General features: G+C 35.3%; 1 protein-coding gene across 2 annotated transcripts in view; it reads left to right on the forward strand.

The window, feature by feature from the left end:
* LOC149806345 (nitric oxide synthase 1-like) overlaps nucleotides 1-27436 on the forward strand; it is a 52224-nt gene that overhangs the window by 11159 nt on the left and 13629 nt on the right. For both annotated transcript variants that reach the window (XM_089951829.1, XM_089951838.1), the window contains exons 5-17: nucleotides 1530-1692; nucleotides 4682-4773; nucleotides 7162-7303; nucleotides 10622-10761; nucleotides 11605-11779; nucleotides 13000-13101; nucleotides 13645-13839; nucleotides 15474-15571; nucleotides 15818-15962; nucleotides 17044-17148; nucleotides 17709-17758; nucleotides 23207-23350; nucleotides 24869-25043. In XM_089951829.1, coding sequence (XP_089807955.1) covers nucleotides 1530-1692; nucleotides 4682-4773; nucleotides 7162-7303; nucleotides 10622-10761; nucleotides 11605-11779; nucleotides 13000-13101; nucleotides 13645-13839; nucleotides 15474-15571; nucleotides 15818-15962; nucleotides 17044-17148; nucleotides 17709-17758; nucleotides 23207-23350; nucleotides 24869-25043 — 1726 coding nt within the window. The remainder of the gene's footprint in view (nucleotides 1-1529; nucleotides 1693-4681; nucleotides 4774-7161; nucleotides 7304-10621; nucleotides 10762-11604; nucleotides 11780-12999; nucleotides 13102-13644; nucleotides 13840-15473; nucleotides 15572-15817; nucleotides 15963-17043; nucleotides 17149-17708; nucleotides 17759-23206; nucleotides 23351-24868; nucleotides 25044-27436) is intronic.

The following is a 27436-nucleotide window of genomic DNA, read 5'->3' on the forward strand; positions in this document are numbered from 1 at the left end:
TTTTCATAGGTATGTATATGTGCATGCATATGTCTCTATGATTGACAACACGCATGATTGTATATAATAAACTATGCATGCGTGTCTGCATGTGCTGTATGTGCACCTTTTTCAGTAAATTATTGTATTGTTATAGATTAAATAGACCCATTGGGCCGATGATTCTTATTATGTAAATGAAAACCTATTTTATACAAGGTATGTGCCTTGTGTGTGCATGTTTATAATGCGTCGAATACCAGCCACGGCTGAACAAATGCAGCGCTTCATTCTGAGCGAGCGGAGGATGCATAACTAAGAAAAAACTTGGAGACTAGGAGTTGATTGATTGGCTGGTTTTAAGGCACTTTTAACACATTACTCACTATATTATGCCGTTGAAATAGGAGGCAGATGCACTCTGAAAGATACACGGAGGCATTATACCCGGGCTGGATATGGCCATCACTTGATCCAACGCTTTACTGTTTTACCAGCGCAGTTCAATTCGAGAATAGATATTCAAAGATACGTTTGTCGAATTTTTGTCTCTAAGTCAGACATAAACTCTATCAAACTTTAACTTTTTAGAAGCCAGACGAAAAAGTGGCTAACTGATTAAATTAAAACAGATGAAACGTAATTTCATTTGTACATGTTTGCTTCTTCTTTGTTTGCGGCACACTCGAATCTCCAACTACATAAATGTATGTTTCGTGGAGTTTAGCTCAATTTAGCGAGAAGCGAGACATAGCATTTACTTTCTTCTACGGAAGTAGCATTAACATTTTGATAAGATTTAGGTTAAGGTTTTATTGGCATACATATTGTAAATTCCTTAAGAGTATGATCCTTTCTGGCATGACAGTATTTATCTTTGCTGCTGTCGCTCGTTCCTTTCATCAAATGAGTCAAGGTCGCATTCATATAAAACTTGAGTCAGCGTTTTGGTAAAGCTGCTTAATTTTTCTTTTAATTTTTGAACGCATTTATGAATTTTCTACATCCATGAGATAAATCATTATGAACCTAGGACAATTCATTGTATAGAACGCTTTCTTGTTCCATCACCCTTCGGGCAAGGTCAGAGTCATAGAAAATGTGCTCTGCTGTTTGCGTTAAGCGCTTTCTTATAAATGTATTTCCTAAACTCTTTAATGGATTTTCTTCATATTTGGATAAAATCAATTTCAACAAAATGAAACTCACTCAGTAAATCGCATGCCTGCTTTTCCGTCCTTAGGGTCTTTCTAGTGGTCAATGAAAACTTGCGTTAAGATTTTGGTCCAATCTTTTTTAGATCAGATGCTTATATTTTCTGAACTCGTAAAGGAATTTTATTCCTATTACGAATGGATCATTATAAAGGTAAATCAATTTATTCTGAGTCATCTTTATTCAATATGTTGACATCGGGTCAAGGTCAGATGATTTATATCGAATTTACTTGCTTAAGATTTTCCTGCAGAAACGTGATTTTAGTACAGCCATTTGTTCTTAGCTTGGATATCTTTGCTTAAAAGATGTAAATGGGAATATATCTCTGACAGAGAAAATAAAGCTGATCACCAGAAACGCTGGATGGATGTCTACACAGCCATTGAAAATACGGGCACATACGAACTGACAATAGATGAACTAACTTTTGGAGCAAAGACTGCATGGAGAAACGCACCCAGGTGTATCGGCCGGATTCAGTGGTCCAAGCTTCAGGTACTCAAAATTCCATCACTCTACCTATCTCCACATGTAAAATAACTTCATGACTGACAGAAAGTCCGTCTGATACGCAAACGTGCTGATAAACATAATTTCTCCTTATAGACGTAAAGGAAGGCATGCAAATCACAGTGTTTGTCATCAGCTACCATTATCCAAGGACGACACGCTTTGATGAGAAAATGTTCTCGACAAAATCACTTTTCTTGAGTGCGGCGGGATAATCTAACTCTTATATCAACTATTAATGCTATGCTATCTGAGCCCCTGATCACCTGTAAAACTTTTATAAATCTACACAAATTGTATCATCATACGGCAAAGCAAAAATGCTACTATACTGCGACTGTATATATGTCTATGTTGAATATATAAATAGGCAATAATCAGAGAAACGATTTTCTTTATCTACAACATATAAAAGCTCCGCTTGATTATAAGAGGTTAACATGGAAGTGTAAAACAAAATAAAATATCTTACACGTTATTGAACCTCTTGACGTCTGGCATACGCTACTGTATCACCTGAGCATAAACTGTTCACGCAGTTAATCTTCTTGATGATCTAGCAAAGAATATAAGCGTTATAAGTCAGTGTATCCCCCAGGGGTGTAAAATTGAGGGTACAAAAAAAACCTAGGTGTCAAAACTGGGGGTCAAATAAAAAATGTGGGAGTCAGAAATGTACTGACAAATTTTCAGACGACTCGTACTTTTTCAGCTTGAAATAGGATATTGCAACTTGCACAACATACTCTCTCTCTCTTGCTCTAAACATACAAATACACCAACATGCACAGTTAACAAGCAAATGCATTGTCCATTCAAACAATAATTTTATTAGTTCATTTTTCTTTTAAAGTCGTACTTTTAACAGTCTCCTCAACAATATTATAGCCCAACACATTACATATAAGCCAATACAAAAGGCCAAACAAATATTTTTAACCAAATGGGAGTTAATTTACTGCCTTTCATCAAATGTGTACTATCACAGGTTTCATTGTACTTCGTCCTAGAACACATTTATCCAAATAGCAAGGGGGATACTGATTCATCTTCTTTCAAATAAGTTACACTTGAACTTTAAGATCTTTCTTTTATTGCAGTAAAAGTTAAAAACCAGCAAAATCTGCAATGACCCGCTGACTTTGTAATCCAAATAACGCATTTGTCTCTGCAAGTTTACTGATTTCTTTGTTGTGAAATAATGTCTTAGGTTATAATGTGTTCTCCAGATATCTTATGGCAAACGAGGGCCTCTTTTTAAAATTTTTAAAATCCTGTCACGAAAGGATTATTCACTTTTGCAGTCTTTGCAATCACGCGATCAGAAGTCACACCGGTAATCATAATGAATATTCCAGCCAAGGGAATTATTTTCTCAATTTTTCATTGAAGTTAGATCCACAGTTACACTCTGTGTTCTGCTTCTTTCACTTTCTTCGCTAATGCTTTTTAGTGCATGACGTTTTAATCTGGAGATCACTTTCTAGTGCAACGAGCCTTGATGTTAAATATCTAGAACAGCTTGCTGAGCTCGATGGAAATCGCGAGAAGCTCGCGAGATTAGGGGAAGCTACTCCGTCATAACATTGCCTATGCTAATCTGGTTCATTGTTTTATATGTTTCCTGCGTTGCACTTTGCTATACGAATAGAGGAGCGCAAGGCAGGGAGCAAACAAAGCGGGGAACCAGTCAATGCCTATACGCGAAGTATATACGATGCCATCCATCGTCCAATGCATTGGGTATTAAATAAATCCTGATCATATTATGAAAATCCTTTGCGTCAAAAAAACGCACGGTAACAAAATGTGTACGTCAATTTTCTCCAGCGTGCGTCCCTGACGCACAAATGTGCGTAAAGGGACGCACAAATGTGCGTAAAGGGAAACACTGGTTATAAGTAAGTCAATCGCATCTTCAAATATGTTTAAAAAGTACGCTATTGAAAACTGATCTCTAACTGAAAAACAGTCCGTAAAAAACTCAACTTTGGACTTTAAAAGTATTAACAACAGTGAAGTCAGCATTAGCGGTCATGGTGACAGACTATTTAAGTCACAGAGAGTAAGTCATGCAAATTCAGATCGGTAAGTTTCTTTAGTGATTAGTGTAAGTGGGGTGAATTAGTATTATATTATGTCTTGGTACAATTTAACAAGTGGTAAAGTAACACGAATATTGATGGTTGATGTACCATGTCTGTCATCCTCCGATAACGGACGTGTATCTGCTTTTCTACTGATGGCCTAATATGTGAATGGACCGAGAATACCCCGAAAGAGCTAGACTATTCATCATTAAAGTGCTATCATGTGGATGCGACCCTCAGTATTAATTTATATATATTTGCGTCATACAAGAAATATCTTGATATCCGCAGTTCCATTCAACTTTACACGGATATATAGTTGAATCAATAGGAGTCATTTTGGAAAAGCAGGTGACTGTTGCTTAATTTTCATAACCTAATTAATCAAACAAGTTCTATGTCCAGTACTTGAGCATAGTACCACACCTAAAGAATACTTTATTACATTCTTAATATTTTCTGTAAATTTTGAAGCAGATTGTTAGCTAAATATGCAGTTCTCATTATTTGTATTTGTTCCATCCTTTGTTGCACTCTCATAATAAGGACAGCGTCCCTGCTAGTGCCTAACTGACGTACGTAGCGAAGCACATTTTATGAATACGAGTAAACAAACAAATGCAAGGAGCCTACGTATGAAATACACTGTTTATAAAGGACATTATTTATCAACCACTTCTACTTTACTTGCATATTTCATTTCCATATAAAGGATGCTTGGCAACAAAGAGCAACATGTTGGGGTCCTGGTTGTGTCTTCTATACACATGTTGTGTTCCTGGTTGTGTCTTCTACAGATAGATGTCTCTGTGATACTTTGAGTGTCCTTTGTAGATAGATTTTACAAACCCCTAACAACAAGATATATGCTCGGCTTTTTTCAGATATTCGATGCTCGTCATATCACCACAGCGAGAGGCATGTTTGAGGCTATATGTAACCACATCAAGTATGGAACGAACAATGGAAATATTAGGTACTCTAATAATTTCTTTTTAATACTTATCTATACGTTATGTGGAAGGGTGACTTCCGTACACAATGCAATGTTGCATGCTTAGGTAAGGTATTCAGCTGACACATTGTTATCACACTTTGCTGTATGTACAAAACGAAAAAGTGAGTATCATGATATGCTGGATTCTTACCTCATTTGTGTATATAGACACATGCTTCATTATAACACTGAAAACTACAAACATTACTCCACAGACGGATCATAAATACCTAACAACAATCTGAAAATTAGTACACATACTCATCATTCCAATTTCCAATTAATCCTGTTCTTAGATTACCTTGACGCTACATATATACCAGTAGTGTTCAGTTTCCAGCCTCTTTGTATAATACAACGCAGATAAGATTAGTTTTTGCACTCTTGTAACTTTCCCTGTCTTCTTTTTCGGGCCTAAAAGCACATTTAGTAAGCTGTTTATATGCCTATAATACCCCGGGAAGCCCTGACCTGAATGGTTTCTACATCTGTGTGAGATTCACGACTTCCAGTCCCAATTAGATGTAGATGGCAATCTCATATACTGTATTAATGCTTAACCCATCACAGCAATGACCAGCAGGCATTACTCAGTCTCTACTGGCAGACTCAGCTGTCTGGTCATACAATAAAGAGGTATGAAAAACTGGGAATGTAATAGCTTTGTCATCGACGCATACATACGTTTATCTAACTAACTATAGAGATAAACAACTTGCCTATTACAAATACTACCAGCAGTTTATCGAGAGTTAGTTTCTGGAAGATGGCTTCAACTATGACAGTAACATTCGCGTCCACTGTGCAAAATATCGCTCTTATATATCCATATTTTGCAGAGACTGCTACATTACGTAAACTCCTTGCGTCTGTTTTTTTATGTATACAAGGACACATGCTACAGGTATCCCTGTGGTACATAGTAACATTGTCTCCTGAATAGAAATCACATCTTTATATTCACATATTATTGTAATCGATTCCTCAGCGAGTTAATCGAAGAGCTCTGCTTTAGGTTTGTTTGCCTTAAGAAATGCATTCTAGTTCAAATGTACATTGATGTTAGGGTGGACACGTCTTCTCACCACTCCCTTATTTGCTTTGTTTGTAGAGAGAAAGCTATCTGCAAAATATTCATCCCAAAGGATGTTACACTTTGCAGATGTGATATGATATATTGAAAACATGTACCTTGCTGTTTCAGCTGTGCAGAATTAATGTCGATCAAATATCCAATACTGATTATGTTTCTAGAGGGTAGAGTAGGTCGACGACGCAAAAAAGAACTCTCATCCGTCTGTATTGTACATTACTTTGGGAACATATTATGGAAAGGGATGCAGGTTCGGGGTCCGTGTTAGCTATGAACCATTTACAAATATTTGAAAAATCAGAAAGATTTCTTGAGAATTTGTTCAATAAAAATAAACTAATTTTCACAAGATACTATGTTATATCAGGCCATTACAAGACTATATGAGTGATACTATGCAACTGACTGATTTTTGGATTGTTTATCTTTAAGAACAACAGCAATAAAAAAAGAACTGCGACAACACCTCAAGATGTATTCCAGCACTTAATATCAAACACAGGAAAATTTATCTTCAAATAATAATAATAATAATAATAATAATAAAGAGGACTTTTTATAGCGCCTAATCTTTAGAAGCTCTAAGCGCTTTACAACATTAGACAACACCTGTAAGATAAAAAACATATAATGACATGATTACAAACACAAACACCATGAAATTAGAAAACATAGAAAAACATGCTGAGAATATTTAATGCAGGAAACATTATTAGGTCTTTAAGTTTGTTCTTGCAGTCGAAATAAGTGAGTTTTGAGAGCACTATTGAATGTGATCACTGTGTCTTTGTGTCTAAGTTCAGTGTCATTAGCGATGCCAAACTTGGTTACACTGGTCTCTTCATCATCTGTTTAGATAATATCTAGGAAAGATAAAAACGAAAATTCTAAAATATTTGGTCTGTCAGATCTGTTGTTTGGAATGGTCTTTTAGTATTGCCTATATTTTCTCTACGTATTACGGTTTTCCCTCTTAAAAATCCAGTTTAAAGTAGTCTCCAAGAGAACATATTGTAAGTTGTAAACGTTTCTGTCCTGTCGATGTAACATAAGATAGGACACGATTTTACATTGTCGCGACGAATATTTGAATACTAATCGTTGAGACAGGTACCGTAATTATCTTATCTATTTGAACTGCATTTCATTCTAGGATAGACAAAGAATTTGGTGAAGAGCCTAATGATAAATCAGACTCAGCGTCGTTAAATAATGTTGGTAAAAACTCGTTTTATCTGCAGTATTTGATTGTATATAAATTCCTCTATTGGCAGATCTGCTATAACAATCTTCGCTCCTCGGAAAAGCGGGCGACGCGACTTTCGTGTATGGAACTCACAGCTGTTCTCATATGCCGGCTACAAACAACCGGACGGAACTGTGATCGGAGACCCCATCAATGCCGAGTTCACCGAGGTAAAGTCACTAACTGATATGTTAATCAGGCTGTTATGTGCATATTGTATTGGAAATAATTTAATATGACTTTACACAAAAAAAATAATCATTGTCCGTTCCCTAAAAATACAAGATGAAAGTAAATGTGTCCAGAGGCTTTGATTGGTATGTGACAAATTATGGTAAAAATTCTATCAGAGAAAACTTAAACTATAATATTAAGTAAGATTCCAATATGCCTTGAAGATATATATGTATTTATAAAGAGGCAAAAAATTGAGAACTCGACTGATAATTATACTTTAGATTTAAGGACAGAAAGAGAAATCAAGGTTTGAGTTCGTACTTGACTGGTATTCATACTTTAGATTTTAAGACAAAAGGAGAAAATGTATTGAATTCGTACATGACTTGCATTAATACTTTAGATTGGAGGACAACAAATACAACAAAAGAATTGAATTGGTACTTGAGTGGTATTCTTACTTTAGATTTAACTAATGAGGATAGTATCATCGACGAAGCACTATATCACACTTGGTGTCGGTATTAGGTCATATCAAACGGTATAGATATGTTCAGTTCCAATGTATATAGATCTTCCCTTTTTTAAAGTTCACATGAAGCAATTTAGACTGAGCCCTCATAGCACCTACTCTACAGAGAGGGACCAAGAGGCTAACGTTTTACATGCATGCTGATTATTTGTGCATTTATGGTTACAGTTTTGAGCTTAGCTGATGATTACCTTACATGAATCTCTATTAGTACCACCTCCATATATCAAAAGAAGGTCATTGTGACCTATAATTAATGTTATTTACATTTTTAAAGTCTGTTTGCGTTTTGGTTTTCCACACATTGTTTATTTTGCATCATCATCTCTCTCTCTCTCTCTCTCTATACTATATATATATATATATATATATATATATATATATATATATATATATATATATATATATATATATATATATATATATATATTTATATATATATATATAGTAGTGGACAATTATAATACAATTGGAGGTAGATTTTATGAATATCGATTATATTATATATATATATATATATATATATATATATATATATATATATATATATATATATATATATATATATATATATATATATATATATATATAATGAAACCTGTCAATACCCTGGGGTTCCAAAAGAATTTCAGTTATGAGATGTGTTTAGTTTACGGAGATTTTGCAGATGTGAAAAAGCCCTTTTTCTAGACGCTTATGCGACTTGATGAGAGAGAGAGAGAGAGAGAGAGAGAGAGAAAGAGAGAGAGAGAGACGTAGGAGTGCGTCAGTGTATGTGTAAGACTGGACAAACAAAGAAAGCTGCTTTTTTAAATACATGTATCTAATGAAGAATGAGCCAAACAATATATATTCCATCTGAAAACCACATCATTTCACCTAATTAAATACAATTCGTCCACAAAGAAATACAATCTGCGTCACAGGAAACATTGTTCACTTGATCAGCCTGACTTGAAGAAGTCACGGCTTGTGTCAATGACTCCTTTGCTTCTGCCGTAGCTAAATAACGTGTATCCTTAGCGAACACGAAGTTTGTTAATGTCCGTATTGGGTATGTCATTGAGTGAATCTGACTTTGAGAATACTGCTTTCTCTGTCTCCGTGGTCTAAACATGAAAAGCGAGGTCACATCTTGGTTAATTGTTGTTGTTGTTCTAGGGTTTAACGCCATTTTTCAGATTAAGATAGGCTATACATGGCGGCCAGTATAACTGGTGGAGGAAGAACCTTGGAAAACCCAGGGAAGAACCACCGACCCACGAGAAGCTACTGGCAGGCTTTCCCACGTACCCACGCTAGCCGAGCCTTGGACTCGAACTCACGCAGACAGAGGTGAGATGGCAGTGATCTGGAACGGTGAGCGCTTTAGACCACTCGGCCACTCGGGACCCCCATCTTGGTTAATAAAACCATGATAGCTAATTTAAAAAGAAAACAACCAAAACAAGCAAACAACGTCCTATTGTTCTTGTCTACAAACAAATAGCATCAATCCAGATTAGCTATTAAACAAATAAACAGTATTCATTAGTGGAATATCTACACGTATTTTACCCTAAAAGTTGGCTATTTGGTATTTTGCAGTCTTCATATTTGCGTATTGTCGGCCCTAATCTGTCAGCGCTCGCGTCAAGTTTTGTTTTAAACTTGTGCGTTCGTCGCACAGATTACCCCACGACAACTCTACATAGGTCTTTTTTCGGAAGTCGAATCAGGGTTTTTCGATACCAATATTTAACGCCTGCGCAATCAATGTAGGGCAACTTTTAATTGATCGTCATTAAAGTATTAACAGTATAACTAGTTCCTGACGAAGTATAAAGGTTTGACATCTATAAATCGAAATAGTCTGCTGACAAATCATATTCACATGCAGTTTGACTGTCATACAAATTTGTGTAAAACCTGTAGAATATGAAAGTGTGAATGAAAATTTGTCAAGAAATATGTCCATATTAAATCTTGTGTAGATTTGTGGAATTATTCAAAGTAAGTGATAGCAAATTATCTATTCGTGTACAACAAGTAGGTGATCAGAGTTGCCCAACGTCCAATGCGATGATCGTATCAGATGCGGCTATGGAAAAGGTTTGGCCAGTTAAAGCTAGTATCGGGAAATGATCTATGTACTACTTCATCTGTTTAAGCCCGCGTAAGGAACTTACGAGCTAAACTGTATTTCCAGTTTTGAATATAGTTTAGGTTCTATGGGGTTTTAAAGCGTCAAATTGAACTTTGGGATCGAAATTTGTGTCTGTATTCGGAGTTCATGGGTTTTTGATTGCTGGGAAAATAATGAGATCTAAGAAAGAAAAAAGGACAAAATTGCGACTGAAACGAAATTTGGTCGGTCTCTAGTGAACTCCGATGATGTTAAGGCTTCTGTTTCTCTCTCTCTCTCTCTCTCTCTCTCTCTCTCTCACACACACATATATACGTGTGAATTTTATAAGCTTATTAAGGTATCTTCACTTTGTTATATGAAAGATCATCACTCTAGTATGATAATAATCTTTTTAGATGCGAGCAATAATGGTTGATTAAATTCCGCTTGTGACTAGAACAGTAATGGCAGATATGCGTATTCCTAAAATGCTTTCATATTGTTATGTTTTAACTTAGGAAAAATGTTAATAAATGAAAGTATCAGTTTAGAATGTGATCCGATAATTTTAAATTTTGGCTTTCATGACTTTTGAATTTTGTTCTTTCAATTTACTGAATTTTTGTTAAAGATAAAACAAGGTCCTTCACTACGCTAATTTTGTTTCCATAGGTCTGTCAGAAAATGGGTTGGAAAGGAAAGAACGGAAGGTTTGATATTCTCCCACTGGTTCTACAGGCCAATGAACATGATCCGGAGCTGTTTGAAATTCCACCAGATTTAGTCTTGGAGGTTAACCTAAAGCATCCCAAGTAAATCTCATATTATTAGTGCCTTTCCAATGTATTAGATATGAATGAATCGTTATCACACAGATTAATGTTTTATATAAACAGATAACCCCAGTGTAACCAAGTGTTAACTTTAAGCAATACAGACATCAAAACATTTATAGGAGCATGCGGAATGAGAATGACCTAAGGGTCGAGGCCAGAAGATGCAGTGTTTACAGAATTCTTTTGATTAACGTATATATTCACTAAATACAGCTTACCGCATTCCTTTATCTGACAAATGATTCTGTCTGGCGAAAATATTGGCAACAATTGAATTCTATTATATATTGTCTTAGTGATGCAAACCATTTGATTTCGGATTAAGCCTGTGCACATTTAGCACCAACAATAATTTATATGACGCAAAATTACTTATTTTATCTGACTAACGGATCACTATACCAGGCAACTGTAGCGTCATAGCAGGCCTTTTCACATCTTTCACGAATTTAAAGCACTGTTTAAACATGTTTAAACACATATGACATTGTTGCGAGGGTTTGAGTATGTCGTTGAAGCATTGTAAACAATGTGTAGCGCATGAGAGAGAGAGAGAGAGAGAGACAGAGAGAGAGACAGAGAGAGAGAGAGAGAACAATTATACAAAATGTCCAGCAGTTCAAAGATACAAGTTTAAATAACTCCTTCATAAGATTCATCTAACAAAGGTAACATCGATATAGCGAATTTGGCGTGATTATACAAAACATAGTCAATTTATATTAATATCGTACGCGTTAGTAGCTGCTGAAGATCATGTCAAATAGGTTCTTAACTGTATAGAAATCATGGGAAATGAAATTTTTTTTTCCCTCTAAGATTTTCATGGTTTGCTGACTTAGGCCTAAAGTGGTACTCGTTGCCGGCTGTTGCTAATATGTTGTTTGACTGCGGCGGTCTAGAGTTCACAGCCAGCCCCTTCAATGGCTGGTACATGGGTACAGAAATAGGCGCCCGGGACCTGTGTGACCCACATCGCTACAACATTCTTGAGGTGAGTTGAATCTTAACCCAGTACAAATATACTGAGTGGGGAGCAGTATGTATTATGGTATATGCACAGGTGTGTGCGTATATAAATGTTCTGTTCATTTTATCCCTCATACTTTAAGTAGAATTATTATTCTTAGTCCTACTTTTGGCCTTCTTAGAACTGTTCAACATCTTTTGGACACCCTTGAATGATGAACATCGTTTCGTTACATTACCCATACGAGCAATCAAATTTAAATATGCCCCTGCCAAGATTTTACTCATGAAGCAATTTGAGCCATTTTATCTGATCTGACAGTCAATTAGCAAATCCTCGCCTCACATTGACTTTCCGCACATGGGGGTATTCTGGTGCAATAAAGAGATCAAGAAAAATATTGGCCATTCAGACTCACTCCTTTAAAGATTCGTTGTGTGACAACTGGAACACCAACTGATTCCGATTTGGAAATATTCAGATGAAGAAAGCGGGCAAACGCATAAATAAATGGTGGATAAATCAGTCACACGTTAAAGTGTTCTAGACAAAATAGAATTATGGGAAATCATTCAGATTACACGTTATGCAAACGAAAGTTCTCCAACGAGTTCGTGCTTGAATAGAACAGTTGAAGAGTTTTGGCCAAGAATAATTCATCTGATTCGAATGACTGAACGCTATATTGGTGTTTGACATGCGCATAACATTATTTGGTACACAAGTTAATACAACTGGCGGCAATCTTAATAGTTCTTGCTCGTTCATATTGCGTATATGACGGACAGCCGCATCTTTTTATCACATTGATAAAAGTGAGCTGACTTTGCTATGAACGATCTGATTGGAAAATTGTTTGTCTACATTTTCTTACAAATATGTACATTGAAACAGTATTTCGTGGCCAATATATTCACAATTGATTAATGCAGAGAGGGAAATTTTCTCTGATCTGGGTATCTGAGGATGACTGAACTTTGATTCTAATTGTTTATAACGTAATAAATTACATGCAATGAATCAGTAACCGTGACGAATATTCCTGTGAACATATAATGCAAGTTTGCAAAGCACAATAGTGATCAGATATATTTTTTCAGTAAACCATTTGCGGCGTTCAAAAAGATTCATTAGGACAACCAGCAGGTTTGATATGGACGATGCTTCATCTCACATATCGTCCACACTTAATATCGTTACGAAAATTGACTTGTGACTCAGCTAGCAAACATGTTTCATTGCAGATAGTTGCGCAGAAGATGGAGTTGGATACGAGGAATAACTCCAGCTTGTGGAAGGACCAGGCCTTGGTGGAAATTAATGTGGCTGTGCTATATAGTTATCAGGTCGAAATACTTTCCCGTGATAATATAGTTTTTGTGACTTTAATGTCTTATTTTATGCTCACTCTGACATAGTTATTCTGTATGATGATTTGTTCTTAATGATAACAGATTCGTAATTCATAGTGTTCGCTGGCAGCTTCCACTAAAAAACCTATCATATCATACCCTTAGATTCTTATTGCTATAGGCATCGCATGCAATGCTGGACCACGGTACCTTTTCAAAGATCACATTTCATCGCATGTCAGCATCAAAGGCATTCATCATGTGGTAATCAACTTGAACCAATTAGCAACGCATAATAAGTTACTAGCAAATGTAATGAAATGACGCAATTCTGTTTTCTCTCTTTCAATAATGGCTGAACATGTTTATTTGTGAGACCTCGCAATTAATTTGCCAACAGATTGGACGTGCAAGGAATGATATTTTGTATGGAATATTTGTTACTTGAATGCAAGGAATGGGCAAGAGTTTATTTGTCACTTCAAAAATCTAATCTATTTAACAATACTACTAGACGAAAACATATATATTTTGCAGGAAATGGGTGTGACGATTATGGATCACCACGCTGCCGCCGAGTCTTTCATGAAGCATGTAGAGAATGAGCAGCGCCTGCGCGGTGGGTGTCCGGCCGATTGGGTCTGGATAGTTCCTCCAATGAGTGGGAGCTTAGTGCCAGTCTTCCGCCAGGAAATGCTGCTTTACAAGCTGAAGCCATCATATGAGTACCAGGTACAGTGTCCATTGAAAGATAAATGGTTAGAGAAAATATATGAAGACTGTATTTCATTATTTTACTTTAAGACTTATATTGTCACAACGTCAGATAATAAACATTGTATGTCATATATAGTAATATAACACATACAATAACCTCTAAATTGCACATTTAATTTCTGCGTTTGCGAGACAACTATAATCTCACACTCGTATTTATCAGACTTAAAAATTACAATTTGTTTTGGGAGCAAACATCTATATCACGAGCTTTAGATATTATTTAACTGGTTTTTATATACATTTTATATTAAATGAAATTTAGTTAAAATATTTTTTTCGCATTTTATAGACACAATGAAACTCTTATCTCAAGATGGAGAGTGTGATTTGTGTTATGCCAGTCACAAGAAGCTTTACTTTTGTAGCATCATTTTTGGTTGGCTTATAATAACGCAGCTTCAGACTCAGATTGTTTATGGTTTCGAGGCCTGATTCGCACTTTATCAGATCCCATTCGGTCCAATGATTTGATTACAAATCGACAGCGCCAAGACGGTGCTTTCCTTGTCAACACTAAATAAAAAGTGGACGTTATATGTCTTATATAAACATAAGCTTCCTTGTATAATAATTCCTTAGGCAGATGGAATTGCAGTGCAAAACAGCACAGATAAGTGTGAAACAGAGAGAGGGCGTTAACATTTGTGTCTAATCCATCTTTATGGCTGTGCTAGACTTCCAAAATCTTGCGTACAAAATGATTATTCAAACAAACAAATAATTGCAAGAGTAAAATATATTCTCCATCCCTGCTTTATAAAAGAAACGTTGTCATTTTTGCCAATCATCCTGTTTCAGTAAGAATTTTGTCTTGAAAGGTTTTACCAAATGACGTGAAATCTTCGATAAATTATAGCCACAAGAGTTTTGAATAAAATCGTGACGTCCTTACAAAGTCTATCTTTATTATTCTTATCACTGAAGCCCTTCTGATTGTCACACATAATGTGAAAAATGGCATTATTCATCTCTCCCCCTCTCTTTTATGAACTAACACTGCCCACTGAAATACTACTAAATATTAACTTGAGTCGCATTATTTACTGCAGAATAAATATAACATGCAAACAATTAAAAACAAGCCTTTGCCATGGCTAACACCACCAAAAAGGACCTAAAACAAATCACGTGAAATACCGATATTCAGGTTTTGACTGACATGGGATTTTTTTTTATAAAAAAAGGGAAAACAAAGCATGATTTCACTAAGCTCATGGACGGGATCATTCCAGAATTCAAGCGGCACGTAAAAGGAAACATTAGTTTTTATTGCACTTTGTCATCTTTTTTATATTGTCTAATTTTATCTGAATATCAATGTGCAATTTGAGATCATCATAGATTAAATGATCTTAGTAGCCAAGTTTACTCTTTAAAATGCTGTCAAAGCTGGCATACTACGAAGAAAAAAAGACGGATCATTTAAATTCATACGCAACAATAACACTTAAATATTTTGTCCTTTTCTAAGTTTGAATTCACTTATGCTTTTCTAGCTAACTTCAAAGTGTGGATTGTTCTGTGAAACTCAAAGCTTGTTTAGATATTGAAACCAGTCTATAATACCACGAATACATTCTTTGCAGGAAATTCCGTGGAAAACACATGTCTGGAAGAGGGAAAAGGATATAACCGATACTGCTGACAAGCCTAAACGTAAGATAGGATTCCGACAATTAGCCACGTAAGTGATTGCGGAAACGCTTGCATAAAGTATTCTTTTAATATTTTAGGTACATTTTAAATGTACCCTTTTGTGTCAAGAAAATAAAAAGAAAAATTATACTGAAATCGATCATTTTTTAATATAGTTCTTATCCATAAACTGTAAACAATATATGTCGCAAATTTAATTGCAATTAAACTATATAGATATGACATGATACTATACAGAGCACTATATTGTAAACTTTATTTAATTCATTCAAAGGGCAGTGAAATTCTCCGTCAAGCTAATGAGAAGGGCTTTAGATAGAAGAGTAAAATGCACCATTCTATATGCAACGGAGACCGGAAAATCTGAAGAATTTGCAAGGACCCTCTGCCAGATCTTCATGCATGCTTTCCACGCAAAGGTGTCAATATTTCCTTAGTATTATATGTAACCGCATATCACAAAAATGCTGTAACAACGCAGATCTACGTCACATAGCTACCCCAGTGAGTGACTCAAATGCTGACCATTTATTATGGAAAGAAAGACCGAGATCGTTTCTATCAGTTATAAAATTAATGACAATCTTTGAATAAATAACACTTTTTCATTTTCTAAAAGCTGCTCGTGGCTTATAATGTCACTCATTTTTATTTTATAAACACATCTTTAAGACCAGCCGTGAGCACTTTTCTGTCCTTATAGGTGCAATCCATCTTTTCGATAAACGGGGAAAAAAGCAGAAAATAATGTTAAATTGTTATTACCTGCTTGAAGGAAGCAAATGATTGCCAAACGAATTTGCTATATAAACAACTTTAACAGATAGGACAGCAATTTGTCCCATTGCTGTCTTTTGCGACTGACTAGTATGCATGTGTCCTTATCAAATACCTGCAACATACCTACATACTAAACCTTATCAAACTCAGCCTTTTACTTAGACCCGTTAAATACGTGTTCTTAATGGTGATATGTCCCGGTGCAAACTTTAAACTGATGTTGAAATTTAAATCAACCTGTTGATCAACAAATCAACATTTAATGCATCAGATTATTTTTAGTGTTAGTATAAGAAATTCGGATTACATAATCTCTCCTTATGTAAACCTTTGTGATGAACATAAATACTAATAAGTCTTGGCATGTGTTGCTGAAGCATACGGTACACTGATACATGTAGCTAAGACAAAATAAGCCAGAGAAATATGTGAAAGATCGCATAGAATTAACCTCACCCATTACTCTTGCTTTTTTTAAAGACGACATACAGACAGCTGGACTGGTTATTTGATTTAGACATTCGCGTTTATTATCAAACTTGAAAATGAAAACAAAACAAAGTCCCATATAGAGAACGAATAATGCTTAGGGGAGTTACATCGCGTTGATTCCCACTGTATTAACTAAAGAAATAAGTGAAATTTATGATGATTATGTCATATATTGAAGCCATACCTTTATACAAACTGGCGTCTTATGTAATCTGGATTTTTCTGCAGGTACTATCGATGGATGAGTATGACTCCAATGCTCTTCAACACGAAGCGCTTTTACTGATCGTGACCAGCACATTTGGAAATGGGGATCCACCTGAAAATGGAGTGGTAAATATAGCAATAGGCTCATGCTTTCTCATTTTAAACCCAGCAGTTATCAAGTAATATTCTTGAATGTTTCAAGGTAAAATGACCCAATGTTGAAGTCATGTCTGAAGGTTTACATAGCCTAAACGTTGCATATGCGGTCTTATTAGACCCGCTATCACTACTAGTTAGTATTGCCTCTCTTCATTAGATGTAAATGTAAACTGTAATACGTGTATAATGTAATCTACTCTTCCTTCCATGTCCAAGTAGACCAAAGTTTTTCTTCTTAGAATTGATTAGTACTGAACAGAAAAGAAGCTTCCTCATTTGTGTACAATATTAGATATCTATGAACACATTACATTTTTTTGTTCTTTTTTGCTAAAATTTATTATATTTCATTCTTCATGCTTTTAAGTTATATAATATCATTGTCTGTAATCATTGTCAGATATATACCTACGCTTTCAACGACAGAATTATTGATGTTTTAAGTCAGCGTAATAGCAGATAAAATATTATTCAACGGCTTTTATTATTTTTATTTGTTAACAATATATACTATTTTGTTTATACAGGTATTTTCAAAGACTTTATTTGCAATGAAGCATCCAGACAATCAGCATGAGTACGTATGTGAATTCATTGGGTTTTTGTGTGTGTTTCGTAATCCAAACAATGAAGATGTTGAGGAATACACTAGGGCCAACTTGTCCATCCGTCCCTGAAACTTATGTATACTTAATAAATCCTGACCTCATTAAACTTATGTATACTTTATAACTCCTGACCTCATTAAACTTATGTATACTTAATAACTCATGACCTCATTAAACTTATGTATACTTAATAACTCATGACCTCATTAAACTTATGTATACTTAATAACTCATGACCTCATTAAACTTGTGTATACTTCAAAAACACCTGACCTCATTAAACTTATGTATGCTTAATAACTCCTGACCTCATTAAACTTATGCTTAATAACTCATGACCTCATTAAACTTATGTATACTTAATAACTCCTGACCTCATTGAACTTATGTATGCTTAATAACTCCTGACCTCATTAAACTTATGTATACTTAATAACTCCTGACCTCATTGAACTTATGTATACTTAATAACTCATGACCTCATTAAGATATCTTTCTGAAACTTGGCATGCATTTTTATCTTTAGGAGGCAGTATGTCCTTTAAAAATCGAAAATGTGACTTGCATCAGGTATTTTCAATTTTACTGCAATTTGTATCCATTCAGCCATCAGGTGTTTCTCCAATTAATGGGTTGTGAACTGTTGTGAGATATGTGCATGAAACTCCGTATACATATCTCTGATTATAATTGTTTCTTCTCCACTTCAGAAGCTGGTTAGTGAGATTAGTACATTTCAAGTATTGTTACGAATTTTATCTCTCAGATACAATTTCCTCCGGTATATAGTTCCTGAAATGTTTTAGGTTCTTCAGAAAACCTGGTGTGTGTTTGTATCATGGCAAATGTTTGTGTCCAGTTGTGTCCTAGTCTATTCTCTATTATTAATACTTGTAGAACATTCTTCCTATGTTTTCAAGTTGTATATAACATTTATATTTACTGACCTGTTTCAGGTGCCGCCTTTATAACATTTGGTTTACTCTTGTATTAAGACTAGTTAGTGTGTTTTGCAAACGAATGGAATCTGATCTGTATTTTAAGCTAAGCTGTACGAAGTAGAAGAAACTAACAAAACTACCACTGGTGTCGACATAGGCAGTTGAAACAGCACATATCTAGGTCCTAGGCTGCAATGTCGAGTGTGTTGTATAGCATGTAACCCATGAAGAGTGTGATAAGGGGGGTTAATTCTGTACTTTACTTGTACAGTTTTTTGTAATGTGTGTTGTGCTCAGTTGTTTTGCATACTTTATATATATAGCAAACTCCTGGAACGGAAAAACCTGCTAAAACTATGTATATAGAAGAGTACTACAATATCACTCTAGTATAGTAGTGTGACGCGTATTTCACGCTTCATCCAGTTTTGTTAAATTTTTATTTTAAATGTTTCTTTTTCAAGCAAGAATCATTAAATTATATATCTCCTTGCATCTCTATTAGTAACACACGCCAGCAATAAACTATGTACATTGCGACTTGCATATCACAATTACACGGTTTAGTTTAAGTTTTTGCGTTTAGCTGACCACGTAGGCAATTTACACCCTGTAAATGTATGCTTATACTTTGGAAACATTTAGGTTGATGAAAGAATGCAGCTTGGAAAGTACTAAAACATCATCACAGAGTAGGTCACTGGGAAACATATTTCATCCTTCAATGACTTGGTATCAATTTCAACTTATATTTCAACTATTGTTTGTCATATAATGACCAAATATGATATGCATATGCTCCTCTTCTTGTGCGATACTTATGCAGCAAAAAGTTAATATGGGCTGGATTTTGTTATTGGCTTAAATTCATTGTTTACATACAGCCCATGACTGCAGGTTTGTTGCATCCTACTGACAAAGAGTTATACCTGGAATCATACGACTTGGAGAAGGAATATAATCGTGATGAAAAGCATACTTTTCACAAAAAGGTCACTGTTACCCACAATTAACTCATCACAAAGATTAGTTACACAATCTGTATTTTGACGTTTTACTGTATTCTTAGAACCAATTGAATTTATACATCCATCTAAGTACCACACTCATACGAAATGTACTGTCTGTGGGATGTACATTCATATTTTTCTGGTCTATCTTAAATGCTTGCATTTAGGTCATTATCACAGAGAACGTTGCAGAGTATGCACAAATTATTTTAGAATCATAACACATGGTAAAGAGATGCATTTGTTGAGCACTCTTCCTCATTACAGACGTAGCTCTTCACGGCCCTTGTTTTATTTTTTCTTAGTTTTTATCTTGGTATGAACTGTCAGCTGCCGACTGGTACAGCAATTAACACCCGAAGGGCGTTATGTAACCTATTTGAGTCGGCAGCTGACTGTTTATGCTACGATAAACTCAGAAAAACTACATTAAACTCTTATAATTGCAATTCTGTATAATTTTATTAATTCGTTTATTTTTAGTTTGCCATTTTTAAAGATATTTCCTATCAGATTGATACCCTCATTTACGCATATAAAATCTGGTAAAGTGCTTCTTATACGTAACGTTTTATTGAACGGGGATTCTCTAATAAAGTAACAAATACGCTAGCATCAAACAAGTTATTCCACTAATGATATCCGATCCAAGGTTTTGAACATTCCACAGTAAGATCTTAATATTTTACCTAAATTGTCATACAAATTCTGAGTACAAGTTCATTATTGAAAGAAAAGGATCTTTTGTTTTGTTGGACATACAAAATGACATTTGAATATTGATGTTTTCATGAATTCATTGTGACTTGGCCAATTCGTTATTGTCCAGATTCGTGAGTAACCTTTTTCAGTTCTTTAAATCTATTTGCGTGTTAATGAACGGGTTAGGCTACCTACAGGGCAACTCACAAATGAAATTAAGTTTATCGGTAAATGGTTATGTTTATGGGGGTTCAAAAGTGAAACAGTGCCAAGACATCGACCCTGACAGCTACGATGAGGGGAATTTACGGGATCTATCTCCCACCAACCTCCACCTCTACATCATAACTATCAGGGTCGGCGTCTTAAATTGTAGCACTATGGGTCCATTTGTTATAATGTTAGTCTGTCAACCATCTCCTACCAATCCCTATTCCTATTTACCTATAGTTTTAAATTCAATTGTAATGAGCCGCTTTGACATCATTGTAGCCCCAATGTTCTTCTTGGTAGATATTGAGTTTCCATGTTTTCTTCAATTTTAGTCAAAGAATAAAAATTCAGCAAAGTATAAACATTTTTATTTGATTCTGTCAAAATTGGTTTATTAAATGTTATTATATTTTCAAAATAAAATATAAACCAACCATTTTTATATTATTTTTAATGATAGGCAGTGTGTACGCCTTTCATGTCAGTGTTTACATTAATAACTGTGCACGCGACTTTTTATAGAAATTGGTGTAAAGTAGTGTTCAGTACCGTTTATACAGAAATAGATGCATCTTGGCTTGATCATATGGGTTCATTCTGACCAACTGAAATATTGTCTACATTTACCACCTAAAGCAATTACAATTATTCGTCTGGTACTTGAGTTATATTAGAAAGGATTTTTAGATTATACAAAAAATAAAATGAAAATAAACGTTTTATTCACAAAAAGTACCTCCAACTTTTTTATTATCATCGTTATCAGCATCTTCAGAAACATCCAATTTGTAATCTTTACATAAACATTTTATGTGACTGGCCTTCACAGTAACACACATCTATTTTAACACGCATACCATGAAATTTGTCTGCCAGTATAGTACAGCATTTTGCGCCGGAATCATCATCCTGTAAAGCCTGGTGAACCATTGAGATGATGGCGGTGGTGCCACATGTCATAATACCATCAGGTCTTATTTTATCCTGCTCAACCATCAGAATATTTAATTGCCTTGGTTCCGCGTTAATGAGAAATCCTAAAATACGCACCTTTCGCAGAGCGTAAGAATACATCGGACCCATCCGCTAAGAATGATGGGGAATGGTGATATCTGGTGAAAAATCAAAGGTGTGAGAGACAAACTTCTCGCTTCTTTTTTCCTTTAGCTGGCACATTTCAATCAAACACTATAGACATCCCTTTCGTGTTCACGTTTTATGCATCTGCATAAGTATAGACGCCTCTAACTTATCAAATGGCAGGTACTTTGCCTTGTTCCCTTGGTGCAGGGGGCAGAGGCATGTCAAACCCATCTGCATAATTTGATATGTACATCACAGCACATTTCACATTGGGAAAATGGAGTAAGTTTGCATGTTTTTCGCCCTTGTTTCCGTGGCATCTGGAAAAAAATGCATTTGCAATCGTGTGTTTCATTAGATGTTTTAAAGCATATCTTCGCACGTCGAACACAAATAGAATCGTTCGTCTGCAATTTTTTCCCTTCAAACTGGTACCGAAATCTTCTCCTTTCCCATTGGCGGGACTTTTCACCGTCACTTACTTACGTACCGCACCCATTATGTACAATTCTTTCCCATCCTTCGTCAGTATAATTTTCAAACGCTTACTCTTCACTGTTGAATTCTTCATCCTCAGAGTTGACAGAATCTAATAAATGTTTACCCCTATTTTTTAATCAACTCTTTTGCACCTAGGTTTGAATGCATGCTTACAAAAGTTTCCTTTTGGTGATACCATTTATGAACGGCTGATGCATCAACATTTCCCAGCGGCAAATTATTCTCCTAATGTGAAATTAAATATCATTGACTATTGTATGTTTTCAAATAAGCAAATGCTGGGAATACAAAATAATCAAAGTTGCTCCACATAAACCGAAACGAATATGTTTTTCTTATAGCAAATGCAGTTTACAGTAGAAACTGCCACATAAAGTTAGCTTTTGGGTTCTGCTAACAACTTGACTCATTCCTAAAGCCAAAAATCTGGCATAACAATATTTACATGCTTCTTTTCGATCTTACCGTTACCACCATTAGTTCTTTTACTTGGATCGGTGAACAACTTGGATTAAAAGATTCCTTAAGATTTGAAAATGCAAAACATGTTCACTGGAAAGGAGTAATGGGTTATTGCTTGTTTTAAAGAATGACTGAAATACGATGATTACTTATTCTGACGCTTTTGTTTGTATTATTAGATGTCAGTTAAGTAAGTGCATGCCATGCCAGATGCTACATCTACACTAAAAATAAAAGGGAATTATGCAAAATTAGGTATCGACATAATATTTAAATCTGAAAACTTATTTGTGACGAAGAAAATTTGTATGTATGTCTACAATGTGTCTAATCACCTTCGAATGAGGTACGATATAGACAAGCATCTAGGTTTCGGCTACCCAATTATTTTATAAAATCTATGTTATCTTTAAAGGATAGAACTCATTTATGGCGAAACACTAACCATCTGTACATGTCTAACTGTCTAGCTATTTACTCAGACGTAATTTCTGTGTGATTGCAGTGACAAGGGCACACAAACTCGGTACAAGAGCGTGAGAACTTCGTCCTTAAAAGATGAGAACCGCTCGATGGACCTGAACAACAAGGGGGAGAAGAAAAAAAATGATAACGTTCCAACCGACACAAGGCCTCTGACAAATATCAGGTATCTAAGAATATTATTTTTTGCCCACAAAAATGAATGATCACACATAAAGATGTCGGAATATAGTTATTGCATACAAAGCCATCATAGCGCCAACATAGTATTTTGCGAGGTGAATACCGTGTCATAAACAAGGCTTAGCCGTTAGATAAATTGCAGACGTAAAATCAAAAACTTATGTTGGTAAAGCTTTTTCAAGATTTAAAAACTTGAATATACTGCTTCTTATTAACAATTCTTAGTTAATATATGATACATCATCGGTCTTGAGATTGAAAGTTTATGTCAGCAGTAGTGTATTCCATTACAAACGTACCTTAACTCATTTACGATATAACAATTGTCTTCTAGACCTTTCCGATAAATGACTACACTCCCCTACTTAAAGAGAAAAGCAAGAGACATCAAGTTCATGGAATTCGTCTGTTAGACAAGTCAAGTCAAAGATTAATGCTTATTTATTATATTTAGCTCTGTCTGTGAGAACTTGAACGTAAGTCTTCATTGATTTATTTTTCTGTTAAAAATTGTGTTTTCTTATATCAATAATAGGTGGATGTGGTGCATAAATTTGGCTCTATTCATGTATCAGCATCTAGTGATGAGTTATTCATGACGCGGAATGTTGTTGATCCTTTTCATGGCACGCTCACGAAACAAATGGCCCTGAATTTTGCATCTTGTGTATATTGAGCAAAATGTATGACATCTTGTTACGTTTTCCATTTGTATTTTATTTGCTCAAAGCAGACGGAAAGCCGATTATAATCGAACAGCATTCTCATCTCGAAATCAATCAAAGCAAGCATTTTCAAATGCGTATTAGTTCAAGTATGGTTCGGAATCCATGTCGCTTCACATGAATTATCTGTCATACATTTTACTCAATATACACTTTAGCACTTGCCTTTATTATCAGAATGAACATATATTGTGCCGGCAAGTTTGCTAAAACAGTTATTTTTCTTTACATCTTCACTGGTGACTCTCGATTGAGAAACGCATGTACATGAAACTGGTTACATCAGTTAAATGGGAGAGCATCCTACCGGAAAATGAGCTAATTGCTATAATCATATTTTATTATAGTTAAAACATTCATCGACTCCCATGAGTTTGGTGCAACCCTTGGCGTTCTTAATCAGGGTCACCACATGATACACAAACACACAAACGTCTATATATATATATATATATATATATATATATATATATATATATATATATATATATATATATATATATATACAATTCAAGCTATTGCTTACTACGCATCAGCAATAAATGAAAGAAAATTATGAAAGATCTTAACACTTTTAATGGCGCAGTGTTCATCTAAATGATAATGGCAGGCTCCTTTGATCAATTCATGAAAAACAGCACATATTCATTGGGGGATAATACAAAACTGGTCATTGGATAATCACAAACATTTTTAATGACCGTTAATGAATCTATAAACAGATAAATAACATCATTGGATTAAAAGGCTGTAATATGACGAGTCTTACATTCCAGATATTCCGTGTTCGGGCTGGGCTCGAGAGCTTACCCTAATTTCTGTGCCTTTGGTCACAACGTAGACACCGATCTGCATGATCTAGGTGCAGAGAGAATACTAAAGATGGGCGAAGGGGACGAACTATGCGGACAGAAGGAATCCTTCAAAATCTGGGCACGGGATATTTTTAAGGTAACATCATAGTATGTTCTTACTTAGTAACTTAGTTATTTACTTTTCAAATTAGTTCGTTCCCTGCTCCTGCTCCCTATAATTATCGCCATATAGCATCCTGACAAACTCCAACCAGTCGTGGCTGGTTGTGGACAAAACATTCATAAAGTTGTTCAAGCATTCTCCATTGCGCTTCCACTTGTCTTCGTTTTGATCCCTTGAGTCCATTTCAGTACTTTATGTAGATCCCAAGCGTTTTTCATTTTTAGGAAGTGTCAGAATCAAGTGTCCCCCGGCGATTCGTAATTTATGACACTATACAATATAGCCCATTTTCGTCTCTGCTTTTCTTGCTAGAGGACGAGACCAGAGCTTACTCTTTATTAAGTCTGTGTTATCAGATACGGGTATTTGGGTCTTCAAGCAAATGAAATGTTTTTACTGGAAGGCTTGAACCATTTTTGCACAAGAAAAGTTGACTTTGATAATCTTTTTTAATGTATTAAGATCGGTATGACGGATAACAGTGGACTGTCTTAATTGAAGAAAAATGTTGCGTATAATAGGATACAATCTGTTGTTGTCGTTGTAGGGTTGAACGCCATTTTTCAGCACACGATAGGCTATAAATGGAAGCCAGTATTAATGGTGGAGGAAGAACCCGGGAAAACACCGTAAAAAACCACCAACCCACGAGAAGCTACTGGCAAGCTTTCTCACATGGATACATTCTGTACCTGCCACATATGTATAGAGAAAAATGTACCCGACAACAAATCTTTTTATTGATTACATCATGTCCTGTTATCGCTTTCTCGTCTTGAGTAAAGGGGATAGGAGCGGTTGTCCGAATCGTTCAAAGCAGAATAATTATAGCAAAATGTGTGATGTCGAGATCAAAACGTGTGATGTCGAGATCAAAACGTGTGATGTCGAGATCAAAACGTGTGATGTCGAGATCAAAACACCGCATTGCTTCAAACAGTTCATCTTATCTGCTCCCAAGAACCTTGTCAAGCAGAGATGGATTTTATAGTGTGTGTGCGCAAATACATGGGGCACGATATATTTTCCTGAACAGGGCGTCCATTTAGAAAGCTGATTTGTGGAAATCTAATTTTAAATTTTAGTCAGCTAATATTAAGAGCAAATTAAGTTCAAACGAGAGTTTTTAAACATCTGATTGTTAGAGTTATTCGTCGATTATAATTACTCTGACGACGTATAACAGAACACCTTGGAGCGCAGACATATGGGACTGCATTGTATCCCACTATTGTATCAAAGTTACCGATGACCAATTGTATCGAAATATCGCTAAATGTTATATTGTTCATGGGGGCTACTGCTAATTATTAGCTAAAGTTAAGTAATAATATTCACAGGCACATTTGATCAGGCAGTCATATAATTCGATGGATGTGTTCTCATTGTCAAGCACTGGACTAAGGCAGACGGTACATTTTGATAGAAATGATACGTGCTTTACATGCTCCACTTAATCTATTTTTTATCAAAGCTCTTTCGTAGACATCCTTGCATGTATAGTCATCAAACTTCACGCATGCATTCACTTTTGTCATTTGTAAAAGTGAATGGTGACTGTAACGAACTATTTTTCTTGATAAAATGGTTATTGTCACTTTTGGATGATGTACCCGCTATGCAGAAGAGACACGTGATTAAAACAAATTCCTGTTGGTTCATTGTTATCAGGGATGTCAAACATTTATTAAACATGATCGTTAAAGAAGAAAAATATTTTTAATTGAAACTGGTTTCGTAAAAGGTAAACAGCAAAACGCACGATTGATGCAATTTCAATTGCGTCATGTCTTGGTTCATTTCTAAAGTAGCAATGATATTCTTGTTACTTGTAGTATAAGGCATTATTTTCTTCCAAATCTGCAGTGGGTTCTTACTAAAGGTCTGCAGCTTCCTAAATACTTCAGGATTCTTCCTTTTTTGGTACCATATATCAACTGTACTCTAAATCTTTGCTATTTATAAAGACATTTTGGCAGGTTTTATACGCATTGCGATTATCTTGTTATCTATACGATAGAGAGCGTGATATTTGGAAACTAGCTTTTGATGAAGATAGAGATTCCCTTGCACTGGAAACTAACGCCATTTGTTTCGTTAGCGTGCCATGAAAAGGATCAACAACATTCCGCGTCGTGAATCACTCAGCATGAATATGCCTTATTGTGTGTGAAAATATCAGCCTAGATATATGTTCTGTGTTTTATATTGAGTAAATGCTATTACGAAAATGGTTTTCGCATGAACACACCACTTTAGTATTACAATGGTCTCAATGTAAAGCCAAACATTCTGTATACGCGGTGTTTCTCGTCAGCTCCTTTGTTTCTAGAAATGCCTTTAAATGTTTAATTTATATATGATTT

This window comes from Sinohyriopsis cumingii, chromosome 1, assembly GCF_028554795.1.
Source record: "Sinohyriopsis cumingii isolate HCF-2022 chromosome 1, ASM2855479v2, whole genome shotgun sequence".
Classification (NCBI taxonomy): domain Eukaryota; kingdom Metazoa; phylum Mollusca; class Bivalvia; order Unionida; family Unionidae; genus Sinohyriopsis; species Sinohyriopsis cumingii.